Source organism: Prosopis cineraria, unplaced genomic scaffold, assembly GCF_029017545.1.
Source record: "Prosopis cineraria cultivar Desert tree isolate PC_DT_omini unplaced genomic scaffold, ASM2901754v1 PC12, whole genome shotgun sequence".
NCBI lineage: Eukaryota > Viridiplantae > Streptophyta > Magnoliopsida > Fabales > Fabaceae > Prosopis > Prosopis cineraria.
In genome coordinates this window covers 2,088,456-2,101,039 of record NW_026555343.1, presented here as the reverse complement: position 1 = coordinate 2,101,039, position 12,584 = coordinate 2,088,456, and the positions used below count along the sequence as shown (strand labels likewise).

Below are 12,584 nucleotides of genomic sequence, written 5' to 3'. Positions count from 1 at the left end.
AAGAAGGCAATGGCAGAAGCTGGAAACAGCTAGGTTGCGTCTTTCTTTAACTGCCAAACGGAAAAATGAAGGCCCATCGTAACCACAATACATACGCCCGCATAGGAGAAGTTGCTCCTCTCCTTCCTCCACATTCACAGTTCGCATTTGCATTGTAAGTATCGCCACCTAAACTAGCTTACCTACAAATACAACTTCCCCTTCTCTTTCATTGACGATCTCCACAAGGACAGCTCTCTCTCTCCCTCTCTAAATTCTCATCATTCCGTAAGATTCCTCTCTTTCTCTCTGTCGCCGTCCAATCTCCTATCTGATAGGAGATCGTCTCTTCCTCTTCCTTTCCAGGGATCTCCAAATTGTCTATCTTGTTCCGGTAATTTCTCATTTTCTCTTGAAACCCCGCTATTTCTTCTGTCGTAATCTTGAGAAAATGCAGTTCTCTTTTTCCTTTTTTCTAATATTTTCCTCTCTTTGCATCTGGAATCTGCTTTACTCGCTAGTACGAGTAAGTTTCTTTTCTTTATTAAATCTCTTGATAAAAAGATTCTGGAATTTATTCTCGAATGCTTTATTTGTGTTTCGAGAAATGGTGGAAAGAGTGGAAATTGAACTCGTGCACCATTTTGCTTTCAATTTTTGAACATGAAACTCAGCAAAGTTGATGAATTCATTGGAATGATTTTAACTGAGATGGAACACTGACTACTTGTTGTTATCCTTTGCCGTCATTATTTACCTATCGTTTTTGTAGCTTTTTGGGTCTGGGTGGATTTGTCTCCTTTTTGAGCAACATGCTTTTCGCTTTTCACTTCACTTTGGTTTTTCAATTTTTTTTTTCTTTTTTGCTTTTAATTGGACAGTTTGTGAAGAATTTTCCTGAGGGGTCGTAGGTAGTAGGTATCGATCGGTGCGGAGAATGGCTTCTGCATCTCATGGTGCTATTGCATTTGCTGGGACTTCAGCTTCGGATCTTCTCCGAAGTTCAGCAAACGGTGTCTGTGGTGTCCCTTTAAAAACTTTAGGACGTCTGCCCCTTAAACTGAAGAGAAGGGATTTGACAGTTTCTGCGAAGATAAAGAAGGGGAAGAAGCACGAATACCCCTGGCCCGATAACCCGGACCCCGATGTGAAAGGGGGAGTGCTCTCTCATCTTTCTCATTTCAAGCCACCGAAAGAGAAGCAAAAGCCAGTCACTCTGGATTTTGAAAGACCGCTTGTTGAACTGGAAAAGAAGATCAACGATGTAATTTGGAATTTTCTGGTTTCATTTTTTTCCCTTCTATGTGAGATTTAGTTGTAAGAGTGTGTCTCATTGAGATTATGCTATTTTGCTTCGAAACAGGTGCGGAAGATGGCAAAAGATACTGGCCTAGACTTCAGTGACCAGATCATCTTATTAGAGACTAAGTACCGACAGGTTTGAGTGTCGTAAACGTTAATCCTGGATGTTTATAATACTGATGGTTGACCAAGAACCCACAGACTATCTTATTCAATGTGCTTAAAGTACAATATATATATATATATATATATTTATTGATTGTATTACTTTCGAATTACCCCCTGACCCATGTTATATTTCTCTCTTATTATCTTTCTAGGTACTTGCAAGTAGGGCTGTTGTAGCATATAATACATTTATTTTTACTCTAGAAGCTTATATTTCTGTCGAACAATATTTCTAAAAGCTTAATTAATAATAGAGCACATTGCCTTGTATAATCCATGTAACCAATCCCACCTAGTGGCATAAGACTTGTTATTGTTGTTGTTGTTGTATTTTTACTCTAGATGAATACCCTGAACTTAAATATTATTCATTTTGAAACTCCCTCATTGCATGTCCCACAATCCCCTTCTTGGCAAGTTAAGCTGCTTCACACCTATGTCTGTAAAATATTGATTGGACTGTTTAGATTCATATTCTACTTTATTAAGTGGTATTAAATGCTAGAACTGCTGTGGTTTTTCCTTATATTTGAGTGACAATTTTTCAATATTGTAGTTTCCTCTTTATTTTTCTGACAACTGCCTTTGTTATTTCAGGCTTTAAAAGATTTATATGCACGCCTGACACCAATTCAACGGGTCGGCATAGCACGTCATCCTAACAGACCTACTTTCCTTGATCATATGTGGAACATAACTGATAAGGTCCACAACATATCATCATTCTTTGATAGTAATTTTGCATACTCTTTTGAACTTCATTATTTATTGGTTTTCAAACAAACCTGTGTGAGTGGAAGTCTTACATTTCCTAATGTTGCAGTTTGTTGAACTCCATGGTGATCGGGCAGGTTATGATGATCCTGCTATAGTCACTGGTATAGGGACCATAAATGGTAGAAGATACATGTTCATAGGTCACCAAAAGGGTAGAAATACTAAAGAAAATATTCAGCGTAATTTTGGAATGCCGACTCCCCATGGGTATGTTGGGCACTGGAACCTCTATTTTTTATTTCATTATTGAGTATTTAACTTGATTTAATATAGTACTCCATTTAACATAATAAGTTGAGGTATTATCAAATTTCTCTTCATCTGACTCCGATAATGTTATTTTCAATCCATACAGTTACAGGAAGGCTCTTCGCATGATGCATTATGCAGATCACCATGGGTTTCCCATAATTACTTTCATAGATACGCCTGGAGCATATGCTGACCTTAAATCAGAGGAACTAGGCCAAGTATGTAGCTGACTAAGGCTTGCATTATAATTGTGCTTTGGTTCTGTCCAAGCAGTAGGTTAACCTATTTGACTGCTTTTCTTGCATGCAGGGCGAAGCCATTGCTCACAATTTGAGAACCATGTTTGGACTGAAGGTGCCAATTTTGTCTATAGTTATTGGGGAAGGCGGTTCTGGTGGTGCTCTTGCCATTGGCTGTGCTAATAAATTACTCATGCTTGAAAATGCAGTTTTCTATGTAGCCAGGTGATTTGGATTTTTTTACCCACTCTCTATATTACATTATGTTGCAATTCGTCTATCATTCATGTAGTCTTGGAGAGATTATTTTAATAATCTTAAATCTGCTTATTATCTATGGTTGAAGGTAGTAATTAGTAATTGTCTTCATATTTTCATGGGTTTTTTTTTTTTTTTCAAGAACTGATTATTTATGTCCATTTGTCATTTATATGAATGCTTCTCATAGTATAGCAATGTGCTTATGTGCTCATGATTCTGGTAACTTATGTTTGATTTACATGATCAGATTTGTTCAACATGCATTTCAAATGAATATGGTTCTGCATTTGCATAAATTTTCCTTAACTTTTGGAATATTTGTACTTGTAAACAAATCTTTGATCTGACTTGTTCTGCTGTTTTCTGTCCATTTTTGTCATGGTTCAGTCCAGAGGCCTGTGCAGCAATCTTGTGGAAGACTGCAAAAGCTTCTCCTCAGGTTCATAAAACTATATAGCATATGCCCGTATCTTTGCATATTAAGTGTGTGTGACTAGAGACTACCCTTCAGGTTATTGAAATTACACTATCCTCCCTTGAAACCCCAGGGGGTTTAGTTTGTATGAAAAATTTAAAATAAGAGATGTCTGCATACTTTTTAAAGCATTGCATTTTTTGTTGGCATGCGGGTACGTTGTATAATTCACACTATAATAATGTTTAGTTATATTAAATTATATTCTTCTAAATTGCCCTTTGCAGGCTGCTGAGAAATTGAGAATAACGGCCAAAGAGTTGTGCAGATTGCGAGTTGCAGATGGTGTTGTTCCTGTAATAATCCTATCTATCATAATCCTTGTCTTCAACCCCCCCCCTTTCTTTTCTCAAGCAACCTTTTATCAATGTGATGTCCATCAGGAGTATCCTTAGTAATTCCCCCTGCTTTTATTTGCTCTCTCTCTCTCTCTCTCACACACACACACACATTTTGTGTGTTATAAAGCATTCATTCTCTATGGTATCTAAATAGAATTTCTTTTCTATTTTCCTTTTCGTATTTAATAGGAGCCACTAGGTGGTGCGCATGCAGATCCATCTTGGACATCTCAACAGATAAAATTTGCGATCAATGAAGCCATGGATGTAAGGTTTAGGTCAACAAATTTTCTAGCAAAATTAAAAATATTGAAGCGTCTATCAGTTTGAATCTTTGGCTTGTCTGATGTATAGGAGCTTACTAAGATGGAAACAGAAGAGCTACTAAGGCATCGTATGCTCAAGTTCCGAAAAATGGGTGCCGTCCAAGAAGGAATTACTATTGATCCTAAGTGGAAAGTCAACATGAAGAAGAAGGAAGATCCCAATACTAAGAGAATTCCTGATGCTGAATTAGAGGGTGAGGTTGAGAAACTGAAGGAGCAAATTTTGAAAGCCAAAACATCCACCACCAAGCCTCCAGTGTCAGATGTGGAAAAAATGTTACAGCAATTAAAAGATGAGGTTGATCAAGAATACACAGAGGCAGTGAAAGCCATGGGCTTGATGGACAAGTTGGCGAAGCTACGGGAGGAATTTTCAAAAGCAAATTCAGAAGACCAACTTATTCATCCAGTTCTGAAGGATAAGCTTGAAAAGCTAAAGGAGGAGTTCAATCAGGGATTATCAGCAGCTCCCAATTATGAGAGGCTTCAAAATAAGCTTGGCATGTTGAAAAAATTATGTGAAGTAAAATTTTTGACGGATCGAAATAAGAAGGCTGTCACATTGAAGCAAGAATTCACAACTAAATTAGAAGAAATTGTAAACAGCCCCAATACAAAGGAAAAATATGACATGTTGAAGGCTGAAGTTGAAGGTTCTGGTATATCCTCCCCTAGGGATTTGGATAATGACTTAAAAAAGAAAATCATTGAGTTTAAGAAAGAGATTGAGTTGCAACTTGTTGATGCTTTGAAGTCAAAGGGCTTAAAGGTTGAGGTTGTTAAAGGAAAGGCACAGGACAATATTGGGGAGTCCTCACTGTCATTGATAGAGGAACTAAACAAAGACATCTATAAGGGAATTGAAAATGCCCTAAACTCACCAGATCTTAAGAACAAGATCGAGCTATTGAAACTGGAGGTTGCCAATGCAGGAAACAATCCGGACATGACCTTGAAAAATAGAATTGTTACTTTGGAGCAACAAATAAAGCAAAGCCTTGCAGAGACCATGTCTACTTCTAGCTTAAAAGAGAAGTTTGAGAATCTAACATCTGAGACTTCAGGCATGAATGAATTTTCTGGAGAATCAGATGAAGATCCAGCGGGAAACAGTCTCACCCATGATGAGTTGAGAGAGAAGGTTGGTGCAAACCGCACCTATTCTTAATGTGAGTTCATCATATCTGACTACCCAAAGATATTGTTTCACTTGATCTTTAGAATTTTACTAGAATACTAGTGTTTCCTGTTACCTTTTGTAGGGAGATGCGATTTCAATCTCCCTTTGGGTAAATCATAATTTCCCCTATGTGGTTTGGCTCTGTGTTTAAGCGTCTCATTCAACTTTGGGCTTGTTTGGTTTCTGCTTTTAAAAACTGTTTTCTGTTTTAAAAAATGAAAAAAATAAAAATTATTTGATAAGTGTTTTGAATTTAATTGTTTTCAAAACTGTTTTCATTTTTTATTTTTAGGAAACATTTTAAAGTTGTTTGTCATTTTACTTTTTGTTTTCAAAACACACTGCATTTAATTATTGGAAAATATAGGTAGTCTGACCAAATTATATGATAAATCATTACCACTAACCTCCTGCAACCATTACTATCAGCCTATTTTATAATTTTAAAACTATTTTAAAATTAACATAACCCAAAAGATTCTCATTTTGTTGTGTTTTGAAAAACAATTCTTAAAATTGTATTGTAAAATAATTTTTAAAAACAAAAAATGAAAACTGAAACCATACAGACCCTTTGTGATTTTTTTGTTATCGCTTAACCACTAGTGGCATTTTTTGTCTACCTCCTCAGAATTCAATCATAATTATTTGACGGTTTGATGTGATTTTGGATTGTGAAGTATTGAACAGGGTAACATAACACTGGCTTTGTGTTTAGTTTCATCATATGTACATTTATTTCGTGTGGTATATATGACACATCTCTGTGTCAGGCTGTGCTAAATAAATAGTGCTGGTGAATACGGAGCTGCAGAAAATGGGCCAGTGTCTTCCTGATACACCAACCAGGTATCATAACCATCTTTATTGGATGCGAGATTTGGGATTCAAGGGAACACCACGGAGAATCCATGGAAACAGGTGGCTCGATATTTTCTGTCATTTCTCAAAGGAAGACCAGAAGAGTGAGCAAAGCAAAAACCGTTTTGTACTTGGATTTGAGTAAAGGATGTTTCAGTCATCTTTAGAATCGTTTAATTTCTCATCATCTTGTTTGCCTTTATTTTTGTTTTCTTTTGTTATATTCAGATTTTTTTTTTTAATGAGTGGATTTTCTCCCTTCATAGACTTAAATGAACAGTGTATAGATTTCTTGAGTCTTAGGACCCTAATAATATGAATTTGTGGTGCTTCAAATTGCTTATCTGCGACTATTTTCTATTTTTTTTTTAATCTACCATTATATTGCTATAATTTATATGGACTGCCGCGCCAGTTTCGGTGAAAGAAATGCTTTATGGTCGGCCAAATGCGCTGAAAGAAATGTTATTGGATGCGATATCTATGGCGTGTGCGTGTGCGTGTGCGTGAATTTTATAAAATGGAGTTATACTGATTTGGGTTGAAAACTCGAGCTATTACTGAGAATTTATACATGGCAGTATAATGGCAGGGTTTGGGCTCCCTAATTGGTGGTCAATGGTGAAATAAAAGATAAAGGTTTGGTTTTGTACAGTTGACAAATAAAAAGTTTGGTTTTGTACAAACAAACAAAAATAAAATCAACCAAATTAAATTGATTAGTACAATAAAACTTCAAACCTATTCAGCTTGAATTGGGGACACTTTAGTTTGATTTTAGAGTCACTTTAGTTTGGATAACGTTAAAATGTTTCTAGGAAAAAAATATTGTAGTTGTTGCCAAGTTAGATTTGAATTTATGTTCATTTTTTTCGAAAATCAATTTTCTTGAAATCTAACGACAAAAAAATCATGCATGCGCAAAAACAGCACCGTAACTTCAAGCCTTATAAACTATGCATGTAATTGGAAAGGATATCATACATTTGCACCTCGAGCTATATTCAAAATAATGACGTCATTGTCAATATATATTCATGAGAAAAATAATACAGCAGTCTTCATAGTTTCACCAAATTTTTAATCTCGTCTTTAAAATTTTATTTCTTTTTATCGAATCTTTATTGTTTACTCAGTTTGAGCCGTTACTCCTTGATGTTAAACGGGGACTAACAGAGATTGTAACAGCATTTATGTGTGTTTGAGATGATGATGTGGCTGGTGACTGGATACATGTGAGTGCCTTCTGTCTCTGTTTCTCGGTGATCAGATCGTTTATTCAGAGATTTCAGTCTCCCCAAGATTTCACTCTATTGGAATCTTCACTGGGACATGACCTTGGAAACGGGTTTGTTTCAGAACAGGAAGAACCAAAAATGGGTGAACAAACCAGGATTCGTATTGATGGTAGTCAGTGGCACTAATTTTCACAAAAAGTAAGTGCAAAAACATCTTTATAGCAACTAACATCTGAATATTATTCTGTAACCATCTTTCGACAAATCTTCCGCATAATATCATCACAGATGCTAAGTCTATAAAATATATAGGCGAAAGACTTGCACTTGATCTGTAACACTCTCATTTAATTTGGTTAGGTTCAATGTAATCAGTTTTATTCAGCTTCCGATTCTCTTACAGTGATGAGGAGCTAGCACAAGCACTGGACCATCTCTGATCAACAGTAACAATAATTAACATCCTCGTTAACCAATCAGAGGCTATGTGGTCCCATGCACTTATCCACAGGGTTTGAAGTTACATAACGACTAAAAATAAAAACATCAGTACAATTATGCAACAGTAGCACATGATTTTAGCCCATACATATTTCGATGAACCTTGCTTTCAGTTGCTGTTCCTAGATTGCTTAGGAGTTCTTCTCCAAGGATGATTCACGTTTAGTCCAGTTAAAGGCTCCCAATGTTCAATAAAGGGGGAAAAAATGCATATCATTATGGATCTACCAACTCAAGCAGCAGAGGCACAAAGCAGATTGGACTCACAAACTAATCGTTAGATCTTAAAAGCAGTTGATCATTGGTATCACCCATGGGAAACTTACCAGGCCTCTAAAAAGAAGTTTCTTCCTGTACAAGATATCCGGGAATGTAAATAACATGCAATTGAGAATCGAAGATGCGAAACAGGATTAGCCATCGTTGATGCCAACTGATCATTTTACTGAAAGTTTAATACAAGAAGGGAATAACGGCCTTCCTATTCTTAGGATAATCTTCCCCAAATTTATCCAAATACCATTGATGATTTGCTCTCGCCCTAGGCCCCAAATTCGCGAAAGTGTAAAGGAAGAACCCTAATCCAGCCCAGGACCAAGTCATCACTGCCCACCCAAGCCACTCCACTATCTCCCCAAAGTAATTCGGACAACTGACAAGCTCAAAGATCCCTCCCCTGGGCACCACATACCCCTTCCCTTGTCGCTTCAGCCTCAGCAATTCCCTATCAGCCCACACATTAATCCAAATCCCACACACAAACACCACAGCACCACCGCAAAACCGCCACCAGAACCAGCCATCCCCGTCGTCGTAATCCTTGTAGTGAGAAACACATCTAGCCTGCACGTACGAGTTTAACAAATTGAAGGCGAATGCCATTGATGCGATGCTCAGCGGGAACCCGCTCGCGGTCTTCGATGAGGGCGACTTCAGAAGTCGAAGGGGGTGGAGGACGGTGCGATTGAAATAATGGAGGAGAAAAGGAGAGATGAGGATTAGGGATCTAAGATTTGAAGAGTGACGGCCGTGAGGGAAGAGGAGAAGGGTGAGCCATATGGTTGGGCTCTCCATGAGAAACCATGCCAATGGTGGAGGAAGATTGGGACCCCATCCTGAACGGTGGTGCTTGCCGTATGGAGCTTGGAGGAATCGGAGGCCAATGAAGGTTGGGGGAGCGATAGCAAGGAGGCTGAAGAGGGCTCCGCGAAAGAGAGTCTCATCTTCGATCATGTTTGCTTCGCTTCAGAGCGTCCTCTTCGATATCGGAGGAAAGCCCAAGCGCCGAGAGGCCGGGAGCGAGGAGTGAGAACGAAAGTACCAATTGATGATCAATAAAATAATAATAATAATAATAATAATAATAATAAATCCTGGAGAAGCTGGATCTGCCAAGTGCCAGGGGCTAACGACTGATTGATGATCGAGAAAAAATTTATAAAAAAAAAAATACTGAAGAAATTGGTTCTGCTGGCTGCTGCTCAAGGTAAAATTAAATCAAAAATAATAATAAAATACCGTTCAAGTATTATTTTATTTTTAAAAATAAATGTTAAATGATTTTAAAAAATGAAACAGAATATACTAATTATTACTCATAAAAATTAATAAAATTCAGATTAACCATAAAAAATGGTAGTTAGGTTCAAAACTTAAAGTTAATAAGATCTTGAAAATTTTCATTAGGAGATAAGTTGTAAACAATGATTTAGACTTATAAATATAGGAGTCCCCGTTGTAAATTATAAAATTTAACCATAATTAATTCTTGATTTGTAATTGCGACTTTTATATGTAGCAATTCCATTTAATATGTGTGAACAAAAATTTTTTAATCATGCTCTCTCATTTAACCAGTCGAGATGAGACCTAAATTACCCAAATGAATTTTGTGGTTTGACGTTAAGTGTGTTTAGTTTTTGCTTGTCAAATCAGGAGTTCATACACACAATATAGAGTAGTTGAGACATTAAGACGTGAACATTTTTTTTTTTTAGTAAAAACGGCAAGTTACATGCTTGAAACGGTAATGACTATGTGAAGCATGTTCCACACAGATTGAGATAAGACGTAAACAAATTTTTTTTTTTTTTGTAGTAAAAGTGGCAAGTTGCATGCTTGAAACGGCATAGCTATGGGAAGCATTTTCTACATATAGATCTTATATAATAGTCTCAACAAAACCAAGCAAGTTCAAATACAGAGTCGCCGACATAAATGAACTCCTTTACATTAGCATATCCTCTTCATATAAAACTTGCATCGACTCTCATTCGTCTCAAGCGTTTGTTACTATAATTGAATAACAACAATGGCAAAGCCACGTGGTGTTACGAGAGAGCAAGTGCATCCTCTCACTCTCCCACTTTAAGAATAGTTTTAAACTTAATGCTTAGGTTTTAGTATTTTGCATTCAAGTTGAAATTTGAAATCACTTGCCTTTGAGTTTTAATATTTTGTACCCATGTCCGTAAGTTTCAAGATTTTGCAAGTTCCATCACCAATGATAATTTTACCCACAAGGATGGATGAAAATAAGTTAGGTCAAGATAGGCATAGCCAAATAAAATAGATTTAAACTTGTGTAATAAGTCAAAAGTTTGAGCATGGCTTAAAGTTTATATAAGGTTTTTTTTTTGTCACAACTCAAATTAGATAAAATAAACTTAAGCATTTTATAGTCGGTCAAACTTTTGTCTACATATCATTTTAGTAAAATTAAGTTGTCAATTTTTCAAGAGGAACTTGTAACTTTATTCTATATGCCAATAAGTATTAGTAAAGCAACAAGCTCATGTTGATGAAGTGATAAGTTCTTAAGCCTTTGATGAGTACATTTCATTTAAAAAAAAAACAACTCGTGCACATTAAATTTTCTTCAACATTTTACCGTAATAAATTGATAAGTAAATTTTTTTAAAATAATAAATTCATATGAGTTTTTTGACAAATATATTTTTGGCCGTTTGCATTTTAAATTTTTGTAACAAATTTTCATTAATAATTTAACAAATAAATATTTTTGAAATGACAAGTTAAGTTCTTGATAAGTGAAAACAAGGTTGATAATATTTATAAATTTGTGCAATATATGTCTAAGAAGCATTGATAGCTTAGTGGCAATAAATTTTAAGACTAAAGGATCATACTCATTAGTTCAAATTTTTGCCTTCTTGAAAATTTAACTATCATCGACAACCACTAGTAGTGATCCGCACAAGCAATGACAGTGGGAGGATTTTTTTTTCAAAAATATATTAATTATTTTTATTTTTTTACAATAAAATTTAATTACATTTATATTTTTTATTTGTAAAATAAATTAAAATTTTTTCAGTCCTTTTTCTACCATAAATGTTCTTAAATTGGTCCCTAGATGTAGTGGCGGAGCCACATGTCAAATGAGAAAAATATATTAATTATTTTTATTTTTTTACAATAAATTTTAATTACATTTAAATTTTTTTATTTGTAAAATAAATTAAAATTTTTTCAATCCTTTTTTTTACCATAAATGTTCTTAAATTGGTCCTTAGATGCAGTGGTGGAGTCACATGTCAAATGAGAAAAATTACTTACATGAGAATGGAGGTATAGGCATTTATATTTTGTACCCCTCTTTTTTATAATTTGCATTTTAAATCATTTCATATTATTTTTTAACTCAGATCCAAAATTAATTTTTTTAACTCAAAAGCCAATAAATTTTAGCCCACAATTTTAATATACCCAAATAATAATATTATTTTATAAAAAATTAACATTTATTAAACCTTTAAGAAAATAAAAAAAAATAATCTCACCTGCGTTGTTTGAAATTTCAAAACAAATTTGTGAAAAAATTAATTGAAACTGAAAGACACATTATTTATTCATTAGTTTACCTTCTCTTGAAATTAGTAATGGTGTTGTTTATTATTACAACAATAGTTGAAAGAGCTTTTTTTATTATAAAGTTTGTAAAAATTCAGTTGTACAATCAAATGAAGAATCCATAGATGAATGATTCTCTCATGACTTGTATTGAAAAAGATATATTCGAAAGCATTGATAATGAGCCAACTGTTTAACAATTTCAAAACATGAAACCATGTAGAAAAAATTTATAAAGTATGTAATTATTAAATAATTTTTGTTATTTTTTAAATTATGACTATGTAAATAATTTCACCCCTCCTGACTCAAAATCCTGATTTTGCCATTGCTTAAATGTGATTCCTCAAATGGTTATATCATCTTAAATATAAGTCTTAGTTGTAGTCTCTTTATATATCAAATATTCTATCATTTTGGTCCTTAAACATAATTTCACTATAATCATTTATGTGCAATACACTCGGTCATGTTAAGGTTAAAGGAAAAAAAAAAAGGCTACATATACAGTCATGTTCTGCCCATGATGCTATATTGAGGTGTGGGTTTGAAAATCGAAGACAAAAAAATTGCTTGCCCATGTTTTTTATTTTATTTTATTTATTTATTTATTGCGAGGAAACATTAGATTAACCGGCTAATGAATATTATTATTATATATTTTAAAAAATTATGATAATTAATTTCACCATCAAAGGGATAATTGATTCGTGGTCCCCCCCGGGGGGGGGGGAATAGTTAATTACGGTAACTTAGCTATTTAGCTAATCAAAAGAAATTATGCAACTGAGGTGCGTATATTAGTTTAAGC

General features: G+C 34.8%; 2 protein-coding genes across 4 annotated transcripts; one reads left to right on the top strand and one right to left on the bottom strand.

The window, feature by feature from the left end:
- On the top strand, positions 1 to 6,502 carry LOC129288520 (acetyl-coenzyme A carboxylase carboxyl transferase subunit alpha, chloroplastic). Of its 3 annotated transcripts, none has more exons than XM_054925137.1 (12): positions 1 to 154; positions 861 to 1,243; positions 1,343 to 1,417; positions 2,047 to 2,154; positions 2,273 to 2,433; positions 2,582 to 2,696; positions 2,788 to 2,942; positions 3,366 to 3,417; positions 3,681 to 3,749; positions 3,984 to 4,061; positions 4,149 to 5,289; positions 6,074 to 6,502. In XM_054925137.1, the coding sequence occupies exons 2-11, from the start codon at positions 917 to 919 to the stop codon at positions 5,286 to 5,288; spliced, it is 2,280 nt and encodes a 759-aa protein (XP_054781112.1). In that variant the 5' UTR covers positions 1 to 154; positions 861 to 916; the 3' UTR covers position 5,289; positions 6,074 to 6,502. The 3 variants fall into 3 exon arrangements, with proteins under 3 accessions (XP_054781112.1, XP_054781113.1, XP_054781111.1); XM_054925138.1 differs by lacking the exon at positions 1 to 154 and adding an exon at positions 171 to 373 and having other exon boundaries at positions 5,981 to 6,502; XM_054925136.1 differs by lacking the exon at positions 1 to 154 and adding an exon at positions 173 to 373.
- A 1,344-nt stretch (positions 6,503 to 7,846) lies between these two features.
- Positions 7,847 to 9,211, bottom strand: LOC129288848 (steroid 5-alpha-reductase DET2). Its single transcript, XM_054925645.1, has one exon. The coding sequence runs from the start codon at positions 9,131 to 9,133 to the stop codon at positions 8,354 to 8,356; it is 780 nt and encodes a 259-aa protein (XP_054781620.1). The 5' UTR covers positions 9,134 to 9,211; the 3' UTR covers positions 7,847 to 8,353.
- Positions 9,212 to 12,584: the final 3,373 nt, after the last annotated feature.

Excerpts from the sequence above, each read along its gene's own strand:
- LOC129288520 (XM_054925137.1), top strand. The coding sequence starts at position 917 with ATGGCTTCTGCATCTCATGGTGCTATTGCATTTGCTGGGACTTCAGCT. Across the intron at positions 2,155-2,272 it reads TGTGGAACATAACTGATAAG|TTTGTTGAACTCCATGGTGA; the intron begins GTCCACAACATA and ends CTAATGTTGCAG. Across the intron at positions 2,697-2,787 it reads AATCAGAGGAACTAGGCCAA|GGCGAAGCCATTGCTCACAA; the intron begins GTATGTAGCTGA and ends TCTTGCATGCAG.
- LOC129288848 (XM_054925645.1), bottom strand. The coding sequence starts at position 9,133 with ATGATCGAAGATGAGACTCTCTTTCGCGGAGCCCTCTTCAGCCTCCTT.